Genomic DNA, 20,636 nt, shown 5'->3' on the forward strand with positions numbered 1-20,636 from the left:
CTTGCCCTGTATTAAATGGATGTGCAGATTGCACCATAATTCCCCCATAGTATTACCAGTGGCCATTACGGACATGCGTGGTGCATAGGAGGTTAATAAGGCTACACTGATTTTTGTTACTAATTGAAGTTTTAAAACATTTTGCAGTCCCACTTTTTACATATTGTGCATGTGCATATGGCTGGATAGTGTACTGGTTAAGGGCTCTGCCTCTGACACAAGAGACCTGGGTTCGAACCTTGGCTCTGGCTGTTAAGTAAGCCAGCACCCATTCAGTAGGAGACCTTGGGCAAGTCTCCCTAATGCTGCTAGTACTGCCTATAGAACGCATCCTAGTGGCTGCAGCTCTGGCGCTTTGAGTCCGCCAAGAGAAAAGCGTGATATAAATGATCTGTGTTTGTTTGCTGTTTGTGTATGTCTGTATATCAGTTCACACAAAAAAAAGTCTTCGAGTATCACCATGCATGGCATCTGCCCATTTGTGTAATAAATAGCGCAGGTGGCAGGTCTTTGTATCAGGGTGGTACCTGGCAACTAGGGATGGTTCGTAATTCCAAGCTGATGAAAAATGCATTTTCATTTTATGCAAAATTATTGAACCAGTGAAATAGACGCGTACGTTAAAAAGGGGGCGCTGGGAAAAAAGGGCGCGGGGTTTTAAACGATAAACATAGATAACGTTTAAAAATATAACGTACTATATTTCGTTTAAAAATAATGTTTTATAAAGTTATAAATCATTAAATAATGTGCATGAAATTAGCAATTGTGAAAACGTTAATCTTCCGTTTAAAAAGTGAAACGTATAATAACGTTTAAAAAAAAAAAGTAAGTAACCCTCCCTGTACCTACCCCTAACCCCTAGACCCCCGTGTTGGTGCCTAAACCTAAGACCCCCCTGGTGGTGCCTAAACCTAAGACTCCCCTGATGGTGCCTAAACCTAAGACTCCCCTGGTGGTGCCTAAACCTAAGACTCCCCTGGTGGTGCCTAAACCTAAGACCCCCCTGGTGGTGCCTAAACCTGAGACCCCCCTGTTGGTGCCTAAACCTAAGACCCCCCTGGTGGTGCCTAAACCTAAGACCCCCCTGTGATAAGCATTAATAACGTGTGAAAAAAATATTGTGCTGTTTTTTGTTTAAAAATAATGTTTTAAAAAAGATTGTACTGTTTTTCGTTTAAAAATAATGTTTAAAAAATTATAAATCATAAAATAATGTGTAATCATGAGAAGCAGTTATAAAACAGTAAAAGTCTCCTGGCGCCGCTTATAAAACGTTATTTTTCTCCGGCTCCCTTTTTTCCTGTCGGGCGCCCATTAAACGATATTTATTATGGGAGTGAATGGCGGCGCCCGATTTGTCCACTTGCCTCAGGCGCTCGAATTTACTGTTACCGAAATAGACCAAGTAAATGCAGCCACTGCTGCATTTAATTAGTCTATTTCCAGATTACATATTTGTATCAAATAGGGAACTGTGCACATACATGCTTGATTCCCTATTGATTTTATTAATTGAAACTGATTTGAGCTCCTGAACTGCAATAGCATCCAGTTCTCAGAGCTCAACTGATATCTCTCCATGTAGGATGCAGTAGCATTCCACCCAGCAGTAGCTGCACAGGGATGACTGAGGTGAAGGATCACTGCATGTGATGCTTTGACTAGTAATTTAGGATAAAGAGATCCAGACCTCTTTCACACCGCTGCAGCCACAGCTCCGATGTCAGTCAGGGATTGTTCAGAAAAAGCTTTTTGATTATGTGGTGGCAGATTGTGGAGGTGAGTATACATACATTTTCATGCCCATTCAGGGCATATATTAGGTGAAATGGGGCCCTGGGTGAAAATTAAAATTGGGTCCCTCTACATGATACCTGCTGACAGTAATTTATTACATGGGTTTTGTAAATGTTTAGCCAACTTCAATTGGAAATAGAAATCATTCACTCATCATCTACCCTAAGCACGTCCATCCATGATTTCTCATGCGACTCTTCCCTCCTCTGGAACTCTTCTGTTTTATATATTAATGATACAACATATAGCACATAAAGCTGTGAGAAGGTCATTTTGTATCTTGCCTTGTAAGTTTCATCAATGCAACTTCTTCAGGCTCCCAGCAAGCAGAGGAGTAAGGGGAGCAGCTCCTGCAGCACAAGGGAGACCCAGGCCAAGGTGAGGCCCAACTTCTCATTCCCTCCCTCTAATAAAGGGGCAATAAAGGGGTTACCCTCTGGAGCTCCTCTTGTAGTCTCCAGTGATGATGGCCTTACAGAGCAGCAGGGAAGCAGGTGTTGTTATAGCGACCTGTCTTGGTGCATTCTGCAGTCCTGCTTGCCGCACACTCCTAGAGGCTGAACAAGGGAAGGCATAAAAGTTCTGCTGGAGTAAAATTCCCATAAGCAAATTAGTTGAAGGACAACTAAAACAAGAGGGATATGGAGGCTGCCATATTTATTTCTTTTTAAGCAATACTAGTTGCCTTGTTATAATGCTGAACCTCTGCCTTTAAAGTGGATCCGAGATGAACTTTTACTCAGTGCATAATTGTGTTCCTTTCCTATTGTTTATAGGGCATTCATCAAGCCAAATACTTTTTTGTTTTAATACTCTAACTCCCTATAAACTAAACAAGCCTCACCCACAGCTTTTCAGAGAGCCTTGGCATTTTCAGACAGTAGCAAGGGCTCATGGGAGCTCAGTCTGGGCAGTAGGAGGGCGAGATATTACTAGCCAGAGGTTTCAGAGGCGGAGGGAGGAGGAATTAAGTTTTTTTCACAGGCTGAGTGCTGAAGATGCTGATAAGCTTGCCTGTGTGTAATATTTACAAACAACATGGCTGCTGTCATCCTGTATCACAGGAAGAAATAATCATATTCTATTGAAGCTGTTTGCAGCTAGATTTGCTGTGTAAACTATCTAAACTTTAGATAAGATATATAGACAAGTTACTTGTTATAGTTAGTTTTTCATCTCGGATCCGCTTTAAGGTGGCCATACATGGTACAATTTTTCAATGAGATAATTTAGTTTGATTAATCTGTTAGATCGAATATAAAGATTTTTCCAGCATGTCCGATCATTTTTCCCGAAAAAACGGGATAATCGTTCGAATTTCTTGATCAAAAAAAAAATATTTTCAACTTTCATTCAATTCGATCATTTAGATCGAATAAACGGGAAAATCGAACATTTTTATTGTATCGTGTATGGGCACCATTAAAGAGAATCTGTACTCTAAAATTCTTATAATAAAAAGCATACCATTCTATTCATTATGTTCTCCTGGGCCCCTCTGTGCTGTTTCTGCCACTCCTTGCTGCAATCCTGGCTTGTAATTGCCAGTTTTAGGCAGTATTTACAAACAAAAGACATGGCTGCTAACCAGCTTGTGATAGGCTCAGAGAAGCTCAGTCTGTGACTCATACAGAGCCTGCAGGGGGCGTGGAGAGGGTGTGTATAGCTTTTCCCTATCACAAGCTGAGCAGCACATTCTTGCCTGAGCCGACAAAGCTGACAAAGCAAAAAAAAGATTAGATAACAGAGATATTACAACGACTATGCAACTAGGAAAGGCTGCAGTAAGACAGACCACATTAGAACAGGTATAGGAACTTATAGGATAGAAGAAATAAGGCTGAAAATTTTGTTACAGAGTCTCTTTAAGACTTTTAGCCATAGACCCTGAATATGCAGATCAGGGGTATCTGACATTATTGTCAGATCGGACAAGATTAACTGCATGCTTGTGTCTGGTGTTATTCAGACACTACTAAATCAGCAGGGCTGCCAGGCAACTGGTATTGTTTAAAAGGAAATAAACATGGCAGCCTAAAATATATCTATGCATTTTGTTTACTAGATTTTTACCTGAAGTCTTTCAACTGCATGTGAACTGTTAGAACAATTAATATAAGGTCTGCTACAATCAAGCAAATATTCACTTCCCATAAACAAATAGTTTGATCAAAATTATCAGATTGTCAGTTGATTGGAAGTAAATTATTTCTGTAGGCCAATCTAAAAGGAATTATCAAATAATCAGGTTATTATTTTTTAAGCAGTCAGACACCCAGGTAAAAATATATCGGTTGTACATGTGAACAATGAACATGACCCAAGCAGTGTCATGTGACTAGAACAGGCGTATGCAGAAACTTGCTTGGACCAATCTCAGAGCCCTCATACGTGTGTATGTTAATTTGGTGTTCCCACCAATCAATCACCAACTGGAAAATCGACTGCAATGATTAATAGCCCAAAAGCTTCATCGCAGATCAGCCTGTGTTTATAAAGCCTTCAATCACTTATTTGGTTATACTCAACACTAAAGAAATAAATCAAGAAATAATTCAAGAAATGAGTCTTAACGTTTGGTTTATTTTTTTTGTTGTCGTTGTTGTTGTTTTGCCAGGATTTAGTACTGTCATCGTGCGTTAGTGTTGAATTTTATTATTGCACTATACAAACATGTAATCTCTCACTCTTGCTGGCACGTCTGACCTAGGTGCTTCGGGACATGTTTGCAGAGCTGGTGGTTCATTTGGGAAATCAACAGTCTCAGGCATATGCTTCCAAGGAAGATGCCTTCTGAACTGGGATGAGCGGGTGATAGTTGGTACTGGTGGGGCTGTTGCTTTGGTTCCATCATAATCGTAGTAAATATCAACTGAACCCTTTGATGGTTTCTTGAAAGGCTTTGCGCCAGTGCTTTCTTCAGATGAGGAACCATGATCAGTATCGTTATGCTTGTGATCATGATGGTGATGGTCATGTTGTTGGGTTGGATCTTTTGAGTCATGATGGTGATGATGATGGTGGTGATGACCAGGATGATCATGATGATGATCGTGGTGACCTGGATGATGGCGGTGGTGGTGGTGATGTCCGGGATGGCAGTGATGTTTGTGATCTCTATGCTTATCTGCTTCTCCAGGTGTTGCCTCACCTGTACCTGCTTCATCAGCTCCAGGAACATCAGAAGTACCTTTTGTTGCATCCACCTGGGCACCTTCCTTTTCACCCCCACATTTTCCATGCCCATGGTGATGAGGATGATGGTGATCATCATCCTTAAATGAAAAAGAAAATCAAGTAATGAAATCTAGTTTCAAATAGAGTTTACCAATGTATAGCTTACACATTAAATGAACATACTATATCAATTCAAGATGATAATTATGACCAACTGCAGAATATCATTGTCCTGTGCTCGATTTGTTGATTTTGATTTAAATTGGAGTCAGACTTTTAGGCTACTTCTTTCAATCAAAATAAAGTGGTGCAAGTGTATTTAGTTGATTAATTCCCTGATTTCCATTCAAGTGACTGATCATAATAAAAGCAAGGAGCAATTAAAGGACACCCAAAAGCAATGAACACCTAACGGTGTTAGTAACCATCCTCTAGTCTACCCAAAACAAAATGTTTTAGCTGGAGTGTTGCTTTTTACTGTTGAGTTGTGGGTAAGGAAAAGTTTACTATGAGATGGTGGAGTAGTCTTTCTACAAAACTATGGTTATGCAGTAGTGGGATTAGGGTTAAAGGACAACTATCACAAAAAATTGTAACATTTAATTTTAACTGGTAACATTTAAACTTTAATAAAAATGTAACTCTTAGCCTGCCAGTGCTTTTTTGTTTTTCTTAAAGGAATACTGTGGGGGGGGGGGGAGGTCAGGGGAAAATGAGTTGAACTTACCCGGGGCTTCTAATGGTCCCCCGCAGACATCCTGTGCCCGCGCAGCCACTCACCGATGCTCCAACCCCGCCTCCGGTTCACTTTTGGAATTTCCGACTTTAAAGTCGGAAAACCACTGCGCCTGCATTGCCGTCCCCTCGCTTCGCTGATGTCACCCGGAGCGTACTGTGCAAGCCTAGTATGCTCTGTGCCTGCGCAGTACGCTCCTGGTGACATCAGCGGGATAGAGGATACGGCAACACAAGCGCAGTGGTTTTCAGACTTTAAAGTCTGAAATTCCAGAAGTGAACCGGAGGCGGGGCCGGAGCTTCGGTGAGTGGCTGCGCGGGCACAGAATGTCTGCGGGGGACCATTAGAAGCCCCGGATAAGTTCAACTCATTTTCCCCCGACCTCCTACAGTATTCCTTTAAAGCTACATGCCAGTGCCAGCTATGTTTAAATTTTGTTTATTAAATATCTTTCCCAAATATACACATTAGTCAGCAGACATTGTCAACGAGGTGCAATTAAATTTGAGATAATTTAGAATTATGCTAATTATTGTAAAAATGCATTGGAAATGGACTAATCAAATCTTGCAGTAGAAAACACAGAAACACTTATAGATGTTGCCTATGGATATGCACATTCGCTTAAGCGCACATCCTAATTCATATAAAAGTCCACATAGACATCAATCAGGAGTTCTCAAATGCCGTTCTCATATGCAATTTCTTGATCTCTTGTGCCACCATCACCATGAACACCCAACAGTAAACAGACTCACCAGATGTATTGGCCACTGCTAGACTGGCAAACTATGCACAAATCCAGGAGCCTCAGTACTTCAGGATCCTGGTACCGTTGTAATGCTGTCCTTTTAGACCACCATCATCCTCCACATTATCCATGCAAAGTACCTGATATTCTTTATGGCGAGAATTACAAGATGCTGGCGTGTGAAACAGCGCTGTGAATCGGTTTAATGTGTAATTGCCACACAGGGATGTTCCCACTGCGATATTTCCCACGCTGTGCAGTCTGAGGGACTCTTCTGCATTCATGCGGCTTGCTGTCTCGCCGCCACCACTGGTCCCGCTGCTCGGTCCTTTCCACAGCCTGGAGGCCAGCAGATGCTTCTGCTGGCCTCCAGGCTGTGGAAAGGACCGAGCAGCATCTTGTAATTCTCGCCATAAAGAATATCAGGTACTTTGCATGGATAATGTGGAGGATGATGGAGGTCTAAAAGGACAGCATTACAGCGGTACCAGGATCCTGAAGTACTGAGGCTCCTGGATTTGTGCATGGTTGGCCAGTCTAGCAGTGGCCACTGGAAAATACATCTGGTGAGTCTGTTTACTGTTGGGTGTCCATGGTGATGGTGGCACAAGAGATCAAGAAATTGCATATGAGAACGGCATTTTAGAACTCTTGATTGATGTCTATGTGGACTTTTATATGAATTAGGATGTGCGCTTAAGCGAATGTGCATAAGTGTTTAGGTCTTGCCGGACCTTGTGGTAGCGCACTCCGTTGGGACTTTTATAGTTTTTAAACTTTGTACCAGCTATAGCGCTTTGATATCATTTTACAAGTTGCCTATAGATAGTCTAAGGGTTAAAATACATACACGTTCTTTTAGAATTCACCATGAGTAGAATGCACTATGAATTACTTTTTTTCCTATATTGCTGTCACTCACAGTAAGTAGCAAAAAGCTGGCAGATTTTGAAGATTCTGGTGAGGAGAATCTGTGTTTATCCCTTCTCCTCTCCTTTCTCTCTGGAGCCAGGGCCGGTTTTAGACATGAGATTTGGAATGATCACACAGCACCTGACAGTTTACTCTGATTCATTTACTGTTCTCACATGACATGCTGCAGCTTAACACAATAGCATACTGGCCAGTTGGCCGTTCTCCGTTCCTCCTCAGTCAGGACAGCAGTGCATCCTCCTCCCTTGTACTGTGAAAGTCAAACACTGCTGCTCCCCTGCCTCCTCTCTCCTCACATGCTGACAGACTCCTCACACAGCACAACAAGCTGCTTTTCCCCAATGATGACCTCTTCACCTCGCTCTCCTCTCACTTCTCCTCTTTTTATAACTGCATGCTGTAAGTGTGAACACGCACAGTACAAACATAATGTCCCTGTAATCTCTGCGCCTGAAGCAAATGTTTCACCTTGCTTCATGAGAGAATCAACCCTGTCTGGAGCTGAAAGCTGTGAGACACTCTGCAAATACTTACAGATTAACACTTTACAGAATGGGTAAGGAAAAACTATGGAGGTGAGCTATTATTGACAGATTGGTTCACAGACTCTAGCACATATAATGTTTATATTATACTAGTGACCTTAGCCTGTTTAAAAACGGGCTAGGTCCATCACCGCCGTCACCTGCCAGCGCGCACATGCGCCGAACACACATACGTCCACCCAGCCGTCCCCTGGCTGTCCTACTCCTGTCCAACGGCTGTCCCTATGGCACATGCACGGTAGAGCAAACGCAGGGAGACACACACACATGGACATGGGACGCAGAGACACAGGGCTTTTATTAGGTAGGATATAGAAATACTGTCTGCCCAAGGATTTTCTTTTTGAAGTTGTGTCATCAAAGGAAGCAAATCCCATTCTAACAGCAAGGACCTGCAGGACTAACAATATTTTCAATACACTTATTGCAAAAAAAGTACAGACTTTGTACAATGCTAATAAATGCAAGTTTACTATTAGGCCTGGAACTCAATACAAAGTGCTATTGCTAATCGCAATCGCTAGCGTTTTTTAATGAGCGTTTTGTAAGCAATTTTATGAGCGTTTTTTGCCGATTTTGGTAGCGATTTTAAAAAGTGAAAGCGTTTTGCCAGCGATTGGGTAGCGATTTGCAATTTGTTTTTGTTTTTTTTACAGTGTGCAGTAGTTTAAAAATGCTAGCAAAATCGTTCTGTATAGCAATTCATGAGCGATTACATCAGCGTTTATATACTTTACATTACAGAAACGCTAACACATTTAAAAATGCTGCATGTCCTGCGTTTGCGATTTTGCTAATTGCAATCGCTCCAGTGGAATTTGGCCCATCCATTAACATTAGCTGAGCGTTTAGGGAAATCACTAGTGTTTTGAATCGCTCCCTAAACGCTCAAAAATTGCTCTGGTGGGTTCCAGCCCTAATATGGATTAGAAAATAGGAGAATGCACTGGGGCATTTGCAATATTGTGCCAGAAAGTGAAGACATCAATATCGTAAGAGCCATCAAGTTCCATTCTCACACCAATTATACATTACTGTTTATGATTATTATTTATTATGATATTCAATACTGATCCCTGTAACAAAATGTTGAACATACATTAGTTTCATTGTTAGAAACAAAAATAAGAAAATAACAACAGTCATTAGACTTACCCTAGGATTGTAAATCTCACAGTTCACGCTTAATCCCTCTGTCTTTTCCGGTGTATTCCATACACTACCTATGCAGAAGCCAACATGCTGCAATAAAAAATAAACCTACATTTGTACTGTATAGCAAGTAACTTTGAAACATGACACCTAAATACAATGTAACATTTTAACAAGCATTAGAAGATGCCATTATGGTGAACATCTTTACATTCTGCTTTGTCTTTAAGTTGTACACACATAAAAGAGCGGTTACCTGTTGGGAATAAGGACATTGCACAAGAACATAAGCAGTCAGAGAAATTGAGATTGCAAATTTGCATGCGAATGCAAATAAAATGCAATGCAGTGGAAATACATGCCACGTGTGGCCGTAACTTAAAGGCAAAGACATTTTGCATTCTTTTGTAACTAAAACCCCGGCTTTTAACTTAGCTGCCTGTAGGGATAGCAGTGGTTCCTCGATGATTTTCTGTAAATGCATTTGTATGAATATTTGCATGTGAGTGTGCAAAGGGTTAACTGTCTTTGCCATTTTGCTGACCACACCCTCTTTAGCACCTCCCTAATAACTTATTTAAATGTCCTAAGTTGAAGTGATGTGCCTGGATTTATGTGTTGTAACTGACCCCTGTGGCTAGGGTTTAATCCAGTGCACTTCCTCCTTCCCCTGTCTGTGTCTATTGTCAGCATGCACACAGCTTATGCTGGTGTATGTGTATGGTGCGCATGGATACATTACGTTAGCTGTATGTCTGCACTATGCAGGTTACAGGGCCAGAGTTAGGACACCTATGAATACCTGGATACCTCTGTGCAGTGTAGGTGACTACGCTAGAGAATGCATTCTTCTGTGAACTAAGACCCCGGCTTTTCTGTGAAAGCATTTGTATGAACATTGCATGTGAGTGTGCAAAGGGTTAACTGTCTTTGCCATTTTGCTGGCCACATCCCCTTTAGCACCTCCCTAATAACTTATTTAAATGTCCTAACTTTAGGTGATGTGCCTAGATTTATGTGGGTTTTTTTTTTGTCGTAGCTTAAAGGGTACCTGATACGAATAAAACAAAAGATTTATACATACCCAGGGCTTCCTCCAGCCCCCTTTAGGCTGACCGGTCCCTCGCCATCCTCCTCCTCCGCCTGGATCCTCCTCTAGGCGGCCCGGTAATCTGGCAAGTCAGCACCAGTCGGCGCAGGTGCAGTCCGGCTGTACACGCTCCTCCGTCTTGCTCCGGTGGCCAGGAGTGGACTGCGCAGTAGCAGTAGTACTGCGCAGGCGCAAAACTCACCCAGCAACAGGAGCCCAATGGGGTGTGAGAGGCCGGGCATGCGCAGTACTCCCCGACTTGCAAAGTTATCAGGCAGCCTACCAGAGGATCCAGGCAGCATGGGAAGACAGCGAGGGACTGATCAGCCTGAAGGGGGCTGAATGAAGCCCCAGGTATATATAAAACTTTTGTTCTCACTCCTCTCAGGTTTACTTTAAAAGGGACACGAGATCAGAGACATATGGATGCTGACATATTTATTTCCTTTTAAACATTGTAAATTGTCTGGCTGTCCCGGTGATCATCTGCCTTTGATACTTTTACCCATAGACCCTGAACAAGCATGGGGATCAGGTGTCTCTGATACAAATCTGACAAAATTAGCCGTACTTTGGACACTACTGACCAGAATGAACAGCAGGACTTCTAGCAAGACAAGACAAGACAAATAACATTTATATTGCGCTTTTCTCCTGGCACACTCAAAGCGACAGAGCTGCAGCCACTAGGGCGTGCTCAGTAAGCAGTAACAGCGTTAGGGAGTCTTGCCCAAGGACTCCTTACTGAATACTTAGGTGCTGGCTTACTGAACAGGAAGAGCTGAAACTTTAACCCAGGTCTCCTGTGTCAGAGGCAGAGCCCTTATTCAGTACACTATCCAGCCACTGACTTGTATTGTTTAAAATGAAATAAATATGGCAGTCTTCATATGTCTTTCCCCTTGGGTTTCTTTTAAGATGTCTTTGGTTTTGATACTTTCAGCGTAATGGAGAACTCAGAAGAACAACAGAGGAGCAGTGGTGCCTCCTAAAAATAAAAGGGCAGCAAGCCCTCCAATTTAAGACCCCCATATCCAACACTACTAGGCACAAAGGCTTTTTCTCAATCATTGGAATGAGGGTGTTAGGATTCGGAATTGGTATTTACCTTTTTCAGGCAGATCCCATGCAGCTTGGTGATGCGGTTGCTTGCCTTCCCAAAGAACCATTGGTGTTGTGCAGTTTTCTGGCTATCTAGACCCTGTTGTGTTCTTTGCTTATAATGTACTACCAGCCAGAAGGCAATTTTCAACATGCAGTGGCAGTTTAGCAGTACGGTACTACAGCATGATTTATATACGTGCTACTGAGAATTCTTATACTTCCCAGGTGAATCTGATTGCACTCCCCATATAGGTTTACTCTGGCAGTGACAGTGCTTTAGTGCACATAAAAGTAGTCAACTGCCTGAATTGCTAAAGGTGCCCATACATCAGTCAATTTTGTGTGCCGATTGACCTTCCAATTCGATAATTTAATCAAATCAGAAGGGAATTGGTGCTGCAACATGGCCACCCAATCGGTCTTTCTATTGAATTTCTAAGTAAAATGGGTGGAAACAATCAATTGGAAATGGAGGAAAATCTCTGTCGCAGGGGCTTTATCAGGTGTGTGGCAGTAACGGCAGTCAATTTCCTGACAACCGATGGACCCCTGGCTGGTGCGTCAGGTATCGGGGCAACCAGATAACGCCATATATACCCTTTCTTCTATTGTTTGAGACCGCACATCAGTAGTGAAGCTGGAGCTGTTGAATAGGTTGGGGGCTGTTTCGCCCACCTGATTCATGGGCAAGGCTGTGAAGATGAAGCATGGAGTGGGCCTCCTTCACCAGTGAGCATATGTATAGATGTTCTGCAAACCAAGATACATCCATTGACACAGAAATTACTTTGGATCTATCTTTGTGGTGTTTGGTTAGTTATCGAACAATCAACCTGCATGGTGCCATCTTTACAGTTGATAGTATAATGCTTAGCCCAGCAATCTGATCATTTCCTTGTCTAGTGATAAAACAAGAATGACAGAGGCGCCAACAAGTATAAAATAGTTAAAACCCGCTTAAAAGGAGGGGTGCAGGTGGATACACCACTCAGGTAAAAATAGACCAGCCAATAAGTCGTTAATTAATAACAGTAAAATTTCCAAAAAATGCAACGCGTTTCACGGGCAAAGCTCCCGCTTCATCAGGCAATCAGATAGGAGAAACACCGTAGTGGATCTATTTCTGGATCAAGCGCCTTGAGGTATCCACCTGCACCCCTCCTTTTAAGCGGGTTTTAACTATTTTATACTTGTTGGCGCCTCTGTCATTCTTGTTTTATCACTGAATAGTCCACCCCAGGTGGAGGGGGTTTTCCCCATTTTTCTGTCTACAGAGAGCGACAATTTTAAACACCTGAGTGGGGTCAGGTTCTAATTGTCCCCACCTGCAGTTACAGTGGTTGCCTTTGAGGTAACCCAGACTTGTGAGTACATCCATCAATTACTTTCATTTTGTCTCCATCTGATTGTTGACATACTACAGCATATTGGGCTCTCGGTCTCTGTGTGTTTTCTCTTTTTAAGCTATTTCCTTGTCTAGGAAAGCTAATGAACCATCACTAGAATTCCATCTAATGTGTATGGTTAGCTTAGCTAACTTCTAGACGCGTATTAATAATGCTCATATGATCATTGATAATCTCTTTAACCTCCCTGGCGGTCTATTAAAACCGCCAGGGGGCAGCGCAGCACTTTGAATTTTTTTTTAGCCTAGCGCTAGCTACATGATAGCTGCTGTGCAGCAAAGTGCTAGCTGCGTGTACTAAAGAAAAAATTATGTAAATCGGCCCAGCAGGGTTTGAGAAATCCTCCTGCGTGGCCTGAGGTCGGGCTTACCGCCAGGGAGGTTAATTACTTGGTGGCTATCATTTATTTCTACAAGCAAAGTAATGCTGAGCATGCATGAAAAGATTTTAATTCGATCATCTTAAACTATACATTTTAAAACAACTATGGCAGAATTGAAAAAAACTATTATGTGAATGTTTTAAAATGATCAGTAAAATGAAATCAAAGTTTTTTTTAACTCTCCCATTTTATAAAACAACTACATATGGTGAAAAGTTATATAATTGAATCAACTGTTAAATTGTCATTTTTAACATGCATTGGTGTGATCATTTTATAGAATCAAAAGTACTTTAAAAGTTAAAAGTTGCCTTTTGGTTTATGCTCAGTGTAGTCAGGCAAAGAATAATAACAATAATAAGAATAAAAACAGTGGACCTCTTATGGTAATATTGTTACTTACAGCTTCATGGTCGTGGAGCGTTTTGCAGTTTTCAATGTTAACATCTGCCTGTGTCTTCAAACACTCAGTTTCTTTAATGGTGAAATAAAAGAAGTAGGACTGTCCGAAAACCCACTGTTAAAGAAACAACATTTTTAGTAGGACTGAATTTACTAATATTTTCATGTTTCTTCAGCCCTGTAATGGAAATGAGATTGTAAGCGTATTCTTTAACACTGTGCTCTACAGCCTTGTCTCGCTGATGTAAATACTATTCCAATAAGCAGCCCATGGGTGCCACATTTCTTTAAAATCTTAAAGGACACCCGAGGTGACATGTGACATGATGAGATAGTTATGTGTATGTGCAGTGCCAACCACACAACTAACTATGCTGTGTTCATTTTTTCTTTCGCTGCCTGAAAAAATGAAACATCAGGTATGCAAGTGACAGTTTCTGTCTGGGTCGGGACTGGATCAGACAATAGCGTAACCCTCACTGATGAGGAATTACAACCATAAAACACTTTTCTCACAGAAAATGTCTTCTGAGGGCAGGAAAGAGATAAAAAGGTTCAATAGTTAATACATTTTAGCTCTGGCATGCTTCAATGAATGTGTCATTGAGTGGGGACAATGTAAAAGTAAAAACTTAAAAAGTAGATTTAAATATAAAATAAAATTGTGGGATATCTATGAAAGGCATTTTTAGGAGTAGGAGGATAGATACAATTGTTTACCTCATCTGTTTATTTTCACCTCGGTTGTCCTTTAACCACTTCACCACTGAGGGGTTTTACCCCTTGAGCACCAGAGCAATTTTCACCTTTCAGCGCTCCTTCCATTTATTCGTCTATAACTTTATCATTACTTATCACAATTAAATGAACTATATCTTGTTTTTTCCGCCACCAATTAGGCTTTCTTTAGGTGGGACATCATGCCAAGAATTATTTTATTCTAAATGTGTTTTAATGGGAAAATAGGAAAAATGTGGGAAAAAAATGCATTATTTTTCAGTTTTCGGCCATTATAGTTTTTAAATAATGCATGCTACTGTAATTAAAACCCATGAAATGTATTTGCCCATTTGTCCCGGTTATAAAACCGTTTAAATTATGTCCCTATCACAATGTTTGGCGCCAATATTTTATTTGGAAATAAAGGTGCATTTTTTTCAGTTTTGCGTCCATCCCTAATTCCAAGCCCATAGTTTATAAAGTAACAGTGTTGTACCCTCCTGACATAAAAATTTAAAAAGTTCAGTCCCTAAGGTAACTATTTATGTATTTTTTTTTAATTGTACATTTTTATTTTTTTTTTAATTACAAAAAAAAAATGGGAAGTGTGGGAGGTAATGAGTTATTTTTTTGTGTATAAGTAATGAATTTGTATGTGAAAAATGCTTTAGGGTGTAGTTTTACTATTTGGCCACAAGATGGCAACAGTAACTTTTTGTTTAATGCGACCTCCAAGCATCCTTCCGGAAGTACTAGGAGGCTGGGTACGTTTTGTTTTTTTTTCACAATGACCGCGCTGCTTATCGGAAAAGCAGCGGATCATTGTGGGGCTTAGATCAATGAACGGGAATGGATTTTCCCGTTCATTGATCTCCGGGCGAGCGGCGGGCGGCGTGTTTACGAGCGGGAGTGCGCGCTAGAGCGAGCGGGAGCGCGGGCAGTACGGATTTCTCCGTCCCTGGGGGTGAAAGGATGGAAAAAGGGACGGAGAAATTCGTATGGGCGGGGGTAAAGTGGTTAATAGAAGCGTGGATGCTTTGGGAAATATCTGCTGTCTGACTACTAAGTTGATCCATAGTCTTTTACATCAAACAAGTATTGGGATCAAAAGTCTGAATAAAGTCAGAGAGCCTAATCTGCAGATATTTCCAGGTAAGTTATTTAGAAAGTATTGCAGTTATGTGGTAGTTTATTTTGCTCAGATATGATCTTTGTACAAGATGCCACAAAGCAGCTACAAGAAGTGAGGAGGCCGGCGCACAGAGGATTTGTAAGTAGCTTCTGCTGCACACCACTGTAAGGTTAATCAGTTGGGGGGGAGTTAGTACTAATTTAATGCTGGTTTTTCAAGCAAACATCAAGAACACTTGTCCAGCATTAGGCAATTCCCGTCTGTGCCGGTTAAATGAGACTCTGTGCTGAATAAATGAGACTACTTTGTGTGTTTGTGTAATATATATATATATATATATATATATATATATATATATATATATATATATATATATATATATATATATATATATATATATATATATAGATAGATAGATAGATAGATAGATAGAGAGAGAGAGTAACTTGGGTAAAAAATATTAGGAAAATTTGACTTGATATACAAGAAACATCTTGATATACAAGCAAAAAAAGGTATACATGCGTCATGTCATCACAACTGTGCCGATAGTTCTCTCCCTTTGGCGCTGCAGGATTGTACTTCTGTACAACAGATGGCAATGATTCTGTTAGTTATAGTGAAAGTCTTGTTTACATTTTTACTTTTTACTGTAACTCAGTTTCCATTAATTCTTACAGGGAAATTCGCTTTGAGATATTGATATACACACTATTATATATATATATCTATATCTATATCTATCTATCTATCTATCGATCTATCTATCGATCTCTCTCTCTCTCTCTATATCTCTCTCTCTCTCTCTACCTACCTACCTACCTACCTACACAAACACACACACACACACACACACACACACTATACTATGCAGCAACTAATGAATGGCGTTGGAGATGTCATAAGCACTATTAGATGCAATTGGCACTGTCACTTTAATTAATGCAGGGTGGGGGAGATATGAATATGAGGAGCGGGGGATGATGTATATGACCGGTGGTTTATGCACAGGGGTGGCGTAGATATAAGTGAAGGGAATTTATATGGAACATTATTTATTTTTATATGGAAGATTATATGGACATAATATGAGTATGGGGAACTATGCCTGATGTTTAAATGAATTTTAATATAGTAGTAATTTAATTGTATACCATAACCGCGGGGTATAATGAAGTCATCACGCCTTTGACAGCCTAGCAACGAGAGGAGGGCGGTGATGCGGGCGGAGCGACAGGCAGAGGAAGCACGGATGGTATTTAATCTGACGTCGGGTAGCGACCTCCAGCCCCTGAATGAGTCATGTAACGGGACGAAACGCGTAGGGCGGAGTCGGAGGTGCGCGCGCTGACGTCACGAGAGTACGAGGAAGAAGCAAGAGAGGCAGCGTGGTGGCGTATGACTCTGTTATATCCGCGGTAGGATCATATGTACCCTCTGTCAACCTGTATCACTTGTGGCAATACATTGGAAAGTTGGTTTTATATGAAGATTCTGATCGGCTGACGTCTTTATATATGATATGCTTATACTCAAGAAGCGCTTCTGGTGAGTGCAATCACATTGGGAGAGTGGTTGAGATCCCATATACGGTGAAGGCCTTACCCCCAGGAGTGCATGCACGGGGTGCAGATTGTTTTTTTTAAGACAATACTTCGCACTATGTGTGTGTTTTAAAATTCTCTTTTAGGGTTTGGAAAGCGCAGTGAATCGTTGTGGAGTACTGAGCAAGGTGGAGTGAAACCTTTTTTTACTGCGATCCCCTGTATTTCGTTTTTTGATTGGAGCGCAGTATAATCATTTGCAAATTAGTACAGACTATACTTTACATTGTATCGAAGTGTCATACCTTTAGGATTATTCCAAGAAAAGATATAATAAAATATTTACAAAAAGTTAGTGAGATGTACTCACGTTTGTGAGATATTGTATGTATATATAATTATTATCACTGAGTTGTACAAGGAGTAAACAAATCAATATGAGCATGAAAAAATGAAACCATTATTAAAACAAGGCAGTCTATTTGCTGTTATTTCACATGTATGCTATTCTCACCTGGGTTCGCACTCTTTCTATATTATCCAGTTTGAAATGTTTGGTTTCATTGGATTCTTTGTTGAATTTTTCCACCAGGTGTGCAGCTTTCGTTTTAATTTCTAGTGTGATCTCTTTCACAATAACAGGGCAGTCAGGGCAGGTTTGGACGATGGTGCTAGAAGGAACTGAAACAACAGTAGTTTTACTTCAGTGTACAATCTTCTGTTACACAACCACATTACCGTTATATTTGTTATGATGCAATTATCATTGATCCTCAGGATGGTATAGCATCCTAAGCCAGTACTATTATGATTTTACATGATAAAGTGTTCTTCATCCAACTAAGATAAGTAAAATGAATATTGTTGCTTAGTTTGCCTGCATTCATTGTTGGAGTATAAGAATGTAATGAAAGTCTGAGATGATAGATGTAGGGCCAGATTTCTGGGAAGGCCACAAAGGCCATGGCTTATGGTGATAAAAACAGATAAGATCAGAAGGGCAGCAGGACTTGGAGAGAGAAGAGGTCATATGTAAAAGTAAATCACCTCTTCTGGTCCTGCAATGCAGCCAGCCAGCGCCCTGCTCTGCACTTATAGCTGAATTCCAGAGTTCCCCAATCCCTGCTTCTCTCTCTCTCTCTCACTGCCTGATGTGTTATGACAATCAGCATCTGCTGTCACCTGATGATTAATTCTTCTGTATGATGGACATACAAGTCGATGTGAGAAATACCAGGGATTTACAGGGGTTGGACAAAATAATGGAAACACCTTGAAAAAGAACAATATATTTTAATATGGTGTAGGTCCACCTTTTGCGGCAATTAAAAGCCTCAATTCTCCGAGGTATTGATTCATACAAATTGTGAATTGTTTCCAAAGGAATTTTAGCCCATTCTTCAGTTAAAACACCCTCCAGTTCTTTTAGAGACGTGAAAAAGACACCGAGAGCCCAATATGGTGTAGTATGCTCAGGACAATAGTGAATAATGTAATGTGAGAAGGTTATACTCACAAACAAGGGTTACCGCTGAGGCAACCACTGTGAATGCAGGTGAGGAGATTAGGCCTGTCCTCACTCAGGGTTAAGAAGTCGCTCTCCGTAGATAGAAGAAAGGTAGAGGTGGGTCCCCCTTCCACCAAGGGTGGACACTATAATGACTTTGATGAACAGAGGCGCCAGCAGAATAAAAACAATAATTAAACGTTTTAAAATATGCTGGGGAGGCAGTGGTGGACTTACCCCCGAAAGCAGGCTAGACTACTTGTCTGACATAAATAAACACTTTATTCGTACCCCAATATTGGGGTACTAAGTTTGTTTTTTCAGTGCGGACCTTCCCTTTAAAGGTTATGTTGTTGCATATATTTTAGAGCAGAGAGGAAGTCTTGAATTCAGGTCCACTCTAATTACAACAGAACATCCAAAGTTGGTCTTGACAGGATGTTTGCTACTTACCTGTTCTCTGTTTTGGATGGGCTTCTCTCCATTGCACTGCCCTGCCACCTGTTTGTGGCTCCGACTGCAGCCAGTCGCACAGAGGATAAAGAAGCAGCGCATGCTCTGGCCACTCGCGCTCCCTGTAATTTCCCGCTCCTGCCCAGATGTGCACAGCAACTGAGGCCGGTGCAGTGTTATGCATTCTTGACAAGTACCTGTCATACATCAGTGTCATTTCTCAAGTATGCATGCCCAGAACACACTGCTGTGCACATTCGGGCAGGAGTGCAAATTACAGGAATTATTTGTTGAATGGGGGGCAGAGCACCACAACAGAAACTAGCCCATTCAAACCAGTGATCGCTAGTCAGAGTGTTGGACAGCATGTTTTTTGGTGGTGGGTGGTCGGGGCAGTTGGTGACAGCAGGTCTAGGGCACTGGAAAGTACAAATCCGGCCCTGGATAGATGGAGAGAGGGGCCCATAATCAATTCACTTTTTCTCCTATTTTTTTCTTAAGTGATATTTTCACACATTGGCCTCAATTCACTAAGCTTATCTCATGTCTTTAATAACGTTTCTATAGTTATCACCATGGTGATGAGGCATGTCGTATTCAGGAAACATTTTACCTCAGGCAAACCTAAAGTTAACTCTTCTGTCTTTAAGTTAACTCTTCAATCCTTAAAATAACTCCAGAATTCTAAAGTTAACCACTTAAAGAGAATCTGTATTGTTAAAATCACACAAAAGTAAACATACCAGTGCGTTAGGGGACATCTCCTATTACCCTCTGTCACAATTTCGCCGCTCCCCGCCGCATTAAAAGTGGTTAAAAACAGTTTTAAAAAGTTTGTTTATAAACAAACAAAATGGCCACCAAAACAGGAAGTAGGTTGATGTACAGTATGTCCACACATAGAAAATACATCCATACACAAGCAGGCTGTATACAGCCTTCCTTTTGAATCTCAAGAGATCATTTGTGTGTTTCTTTCCCCCTGCATCTCTCATGCACTGAAGTTTCAGGTTGCTCTTTTCTTCCTGCAAACAGCTTTGCCCTTGTCTGGATTTCCTCAGTATGTGAAAGCCCAGCCAGCTCAGAGGACGATTTATCCAGCTTGTCAAAGATAAGAGAGAAGAGAGAAGCTGCTCTAATCTAAATAACACGCAGGCAGTGTGCACAGAGGGGCCTGGAAGGGGGAGTTCATAGCAGAACCACAACACTGAAGAACTTGGCAGCCTTCCAGACACAGGCTGACAAGTCTGACAAGAGAGAGATAAGTTGATTTATTACAGAGACTGTGATAGTACAAAGTGCTGCAGTAAGCCAGAACACATTAGAATAGCTTTTGGAACTTGTAGGATGATAAAAAACAGGATGCAATTTTTGTTACGGAGTCTCTTTAAGCTCTCAGTCGTTTTCACTTTATGCATCCGAGCAACGTTCACCTCCCATTAATTAGCCTATAACGTTATCACTACTTATCACAATGAACTGATCTATATCTTGTTTTTTCCGCCACCAATTAGGCTTTCTTTGGGGGGTACATTTTGCTAAGAGCTACCTTACTGTAAATGCATTTTAACAGTAAGAATAAGAAAAAAAATGAAAAAATTCATTTGTCAGTTTTCGGCCATTATAGTTTTAAAATAATACATGCCTCCATAATTAAAACCCACGTATTGTATTTGCCAATTTGTCACGGTTATTTCACCGTTTAAATTATGTCCCTATCACAATATATCGCGACAATATTTTATTTGGAAATAAACGAGCATTTTTTCCGTTTTGCATTCATCACAAGCTTATAAAAAAAA

General features: G+C 41.0%; 1 protein-coding gene across 1 annotated transcript in view; it reads right to left on the bottom strand.

The window, feature by feature from the left end:
• Positions 1-4,363: 4,363 nt before the first annotated feature.
• Positions 4,364-20,636, bottom strand: part of LOC137571651 (fetuin-B-like) — a 36,083-nt gene continuing 19,810 nt past the window's right edge. The window contains exons 4-7 of the mRNA XM_068281111.1: positions 17,389-17,555; positions 13,480-13,593; positions 9,098-9,184; positions 4,364-5,075 (exon numbers count right to left, since the gene is read on the bottom strand). Coding sequence (XP_068137212.1) covers positions 4,464-5,075; positions 9,098-9,184; positions 13,480-13,593; positions 17,389-17,555 — 980 coding nt within the window. The 3' untranslated portion in view covers positions 4,364-4,463. The remainder of the gene's footprint in view (positions 5,076-9,097; positions 9,185-13,479; positions 13,594-17,388; positions 17,556-20,636) is intronic.

Source organism: Hyperolius riggenbachi, chromosome 4 (genome assembly GCF_040937935.1).
Source record: "Hyperolius riggenbachi isolate aHypRig1 chromosome 4, aHypRig1.pri, whole genome shotgun sequence".
Lineage (NCBI taxonomy): Eukaryota > Metazoa > Chordata > Amphibia > Anura > Hyperoliidae > Hyperolius > Hyperolius riggenbachi.